At 44.7% G+C, this 4,660-nt stretch overlaps 1 protein-coding gene across 1 annotated transcript in view; it reads right to left on the minus strand.

The window, feature by feature from the left end:
* The window catches only part of LOC128305935 (protein nervous wreck), an 8,213-nt gene extending 7,377 nt beyond the window's left edge, over positions 1 to 836 (minus strand). Inside the window, exons 1-2 of the mRNA XM_053043577.1 lie at positions 816 to 836; positions 305 to 534 (exon numbers count right to left, since the gene is read on the minus strand). Of these exons, the coding sequence (XP_052899537.1) occupies positions 305 to 534; positions 816 to 836 (251 nt within the window). The remainder of the gene's footprint in view (positions 1 to 304; positions 535 to 815) is intronic.
* Between the last annotated feature and the right edge of the window lie 3,824 nt (positions 837 to 4,660).

Raw genomic sequence — 4,660 nt, forward strand, 5'->3', positions numbered from 1 at the left:
GAGGGACAAACAACGTTCGCCGTGCCGGAGCTCGCTCACACACACTCGCGCGGAGATCCCGGTGGAGACAATTAGCCGAAGGATATCCTCTGGCATATTCTGAACCAAAATGGGGTTTTAGCGCCGGGTAACTAAGCGCTCGATAATGTTGATGTTTTCTCACACGGTTACAAACCAAAAAAAAAAACAAAAATGCATCTGAGAGGTGTCTCTCGTTATTTGCTACGGGAATCAGACAGAAAGATGGGTCTAGGGAGATTGAAGAGGAAATAGGAGTCCTGCTGGGGTACTGCTGGTACCGTACCATTTCTCCTCCGCACCGTCCATCTTGATCTCGGGAATGCATGCCTGTTTCTTGTTCAAGTAGGCCGACGATATCTTCAGCAGTGCTTCGCTGTACGATTTCTCGATGGCGGACCGCTTCAGCGTAAACTGTCGGATGTCCTCCAGCAGCTCGCACTCATTCTGATTCTTGAGCGCTAGCTTTGCCAACTGCTCCGTGTGGAGATTCTTCAGAAACTTTGTGTAATTGCCCTAGAATACATAGAAGGTGGAAAGGAAAAGCTTAGGTTTTACAGAATTTCCATGATAAAAATTATCCAAAACGGGGACAAAATGTTAAATCAACCAAAGGTGAACGAAAAACACGGTTTGAGGTAAAGAAAATGAATAAATGTTCAAAGAAATTGTCAAACAAACATAACAATCTGCCCTAAAGGTACACGCTTGTCAGCTTAATTAACTTTTAATGACCGTTCGGGTCGGCACCAAATAAGGAACATAACATTTGGTTCTTCCTCCTTCTCGCATCTTACTTTTCGTGGTGGGGGCTGCATTTTGGCGTTGTTTCTCCGTTTCGTATGCGGCCCACAAATTCCTACCGAGTTCCCCGGACGTGTACTTTCCCCCAGCGGGTTCTTCTGCTTCCGTGCGTGTTCTTTCTTCCTCTGTCAACTTCACACTGTTTCGCGACACAAAATTTGCTACCGCTCCACACGAGGTGTAGACACGGTCACCAGCGCAGGTACTGCGTATGCACACTGCTCACACTCATAGGCGTTACGGTGGTGCCAGAACCGAGGCGCCGTTTTTGCGTTCAGCACAACCGTCGGAATGGTCTCCCGCTTCCGGATCACCAAGTACCGCACCTAGCTGTCGGGAAATGAGGAACAAATTTACCAAAAAATCTCACTCACAAGCACCAAACTTCACGTGATAGATCGCACCGAGACCGAAAACGAAAAACGACCGTGGTGTTCGTGTGAACTTTTGACATTCACAGCCGAACGATCCAGTTTTCTTGGTGCATCTTGAAGCATCTAAGCAGGCCACCGTTTGGTAGAATCTGTGTGTGGTAGTAAAGTAACACGATGCTTTTGGTCGAAAATTTCTTTCCTACCCAATTAGTCCCAATTTTTTACTCCACGGCCACTGTACTCTAGCACGCACCACAGCCACGTTCTATGGGGAAGGTTCTCGTGTTTCAATCAATAATCCAACACACGGAACTGTCATTTTGTATTTGGATTTTCTTCCAATTCCGACATGTTGGGAAGGGAACAATAGAATAACTTCTTTCTTCCCAATATCGTAGAATATTCTTCCATGGCTTTCCTTAAATTTTTTAAAACAATATACACACACAGCCACACGCACACACACTCATTTATACACACGCACACAGAAAGTCCATTCTAGCCCCAAATCTGTGGTGTTCCCTTGTGGGTGTTCCTCGTATCACGGTCTCCGTTTCGTTCACTGAGTTCATCAAACCGCCATTGGATTTTCCACCCACAGGAAGAACCATTTTCTTTCCCCCCATCCCTCCATCCCCCCTTCTCTTCGCACAAGGAAATGCGTCCGTTCGCACAGGAAAAACGGCCACCGTACGCACCCTCTGCGTTTATTATTTTATGTAATATCACTCACGATCCGCGAGTGCTTGGGCAGGCTACACGCATTGCATGCGCTGCATTTCAGGCGGACGGACACTGACGGACACGGACCACACAACGCCACAATCGAGCTGAAACGCACCCAAAATATCTATCGCGCTAGTGTGAAAATTTCGCTCCCCTATTTCGGTCCGACCGTTTACTTTCGATCCTAGCCAGCCTGACACACCACGGAGAGCCAATTCAGTCTATTGATTCTCCCCATCGCCTACACAAACACGCACACACGCACACACATACAAGCGCAACGAAACGTCATGCGTTAAATACGCACACCCACACACACACACGCTGACAAACACCTGCTTAACACAACGCGAAAACGCTCGTTGTGAATGAACGGTGCAAATTTTTCCCTACGTCTGACAGCCAAATCAGACAGGGTAGCCTAATTTTCCGTTTTTCACACGCTCTCTTTCCCTCCCGCTGCGACACCCACACTCCATCGTGCTAGGATAGGGTACCACGATTGCGTCACTACTGTCACACCACGGTGTGTTTCGTCCTTACAGCACATTCTCACATCCCACTTTTACTACCGATGCACGCTCTCGCTCACAAACGTGCGTGCGCCCTTCCTCTCTCTCTCTCTCTCTCTCTCTCTCTCTCTCTCTCTCTTTACCATTCGTCAATTTTCCGTGACGCTTTGCATTGCGTGTGCGCATGACGGCTGAGCGAGAAAGCTTTCCCGCTTGTCGCTCCGCGCGTTCGTGAGATGTGTTCATTCGCGTTGTGAGAGAATGAATGGTGGAGTGAGACGATTCATGCTTTCTTTCCTTTGCACTTGACAGCAAATTTGTGACGCTTCAAGTATGCTAACGAGCGAAAACAAGGTAGAACGTTTAGAAGTGAAATGTACGCCGTGCATCGAAGGGTTTGCAAGCTTTCCGACGGTTGCCAACTTGTGTGAACGCACTTCAGGTGGGCGCGTGTACTACTTTTCGAAGCACACAAAATGCGGCGACAAAACGGGTCGAGATGCCAGCAGTAAAATGAAAGTGTTAAACAAACACACTCCTTGTAACATTACAGATACGCCCCCGAATGCGTTGCTTACCTGTCGGTGATAATACCGATTCATCAGCTTTCGACGCCGTCCGGTCCGTTCTGGCGGGGCCGGTAAATTTGGCAACGAATCCGACATATGCAAAGCTTTCCCCATTTCCCACCACCGGTGCACAGAGGGGCTCTTGGTGGGAAAATAAAACACTTCTGTACGGCACGTTTATTCACACCTGCAACTAATAGATCGAACTGGTTCGCACAGTTAGCGATGTTTGCGAACTGACTCCGATCCGTGACGTGCCATCGTGCAAGCGTTCACGTTTATCGGGCGCCCCGAAGTCCGATAAGGAAAGCCGGTTTTTGAAAACCATCGTTATCATGCCGTGGTCAGCGTTATTGAGCGATAAGGTGAGAAACAATTACTTCGGTTTCCGCCTGTAATGGCGGTGGCGGTTAGCCGAATGCGAAACGCGGTGACCACATCAACGATGTCCTTCCACGCTTGTACAGAAACTCTTATCGATGTACAGCGCTGTCAGTTGGCGGCCGCAACAAGTTGTGTCTTACCCTTGTAATAACACTCGAAACATTTAATTTTTGGTATCGGTTTTTGCTTTGCCATAAGTAAAACAATCAATTGCAAGTTTTGCATAGAAGTTTTTTTTATAATTTACTGCAAGTTATATTAAACTGAAAATAAATGCGATACAATCATGTGTCGCATTTATCAACTCAATACAGTCATTTTCCAAACTACGCGGACACTCGAGTTGAGCGAATACCATTATTTTAGCAATTGAAATTTGAAATTTTCCCAAAAACAAGTTACATTCTAATATTATAAACATAAATTGTGATAAAATGTTTCTCTAATTGTCGAAATAAACGTTAAAATATCAATGATCAAAAGGCATTAACGTAACAAGGCTTATTGGTTTTTCTTGATTAGTTTACACATGAATTTCTAATTTTATATTCTTGAGAAATAAAGTGTTTATTGTGTTTAAAATACCAATATCAATGTTAATAATAAAAAAATCTTGTTAGAAATATTCTGCAAGTTCTTATGCACAGCGCCACCTTTTATGCAATAGCAAGACTACAGTTTTTGAAATCGTGCAAATATTTTTCAGTTATTAAATGGTTTTCCAAGTGATTAAAAATATACATTACTGTATTTATGTGCACATCCATTTAATCATAAAATTTTTACTTCATTTATACTCAGTTTCCAATTGAAAATACGGCATTGCCGTCATAATATAAATTAAATAAATAAAAATATACTCAGTTTCCAGATAACAGCAACAAAAACTTCATTTAATAGACTAATTACAAAGCCTAATAGCCATTAACCGTAAGGATTAACCTTACCCTTATAAAATTTAGAACTTTTATAAGAACATTACTTACGGCCGTCTTTTGTACAGATTAGAACAAGAAACAATCCAATACCCGTCGTTCTCGGGCGCGCAAATGATAGTTCTGTCCAGTCATCATGGCTAGACACAGCGGCGAATCAAACGGTAGGCGGAATAGGCGGTCGCCTAGGGCCTCGCTGTTTTGGGGGCCCCAAAAAATGTGTGTAGTTGTATACATAGGTCCAGTCTCCTATGCTAGAGGAGGCCCCGAAGGGTACCACAAGAGGCCCCTGGCGAAATTTGAAGTTGGGACAAAATGCCCCGGAATCGGCCAGTTTT

Source organism: Anopheles moucheti, chromosome 3 (genome assembly GCF_943734755.1).
Source record: "Anopheles moucheti chromosome 3, idAnoMoucSN_F20_07, whole genome shotgun sequence".
NCBI classification, from domain to species: domain Eukaryota; kingdom Metazoa; phylum Arthropoda; class Insecta; order Diptera; family Culicidae; genus Anopheles; species Anopheles moucheti.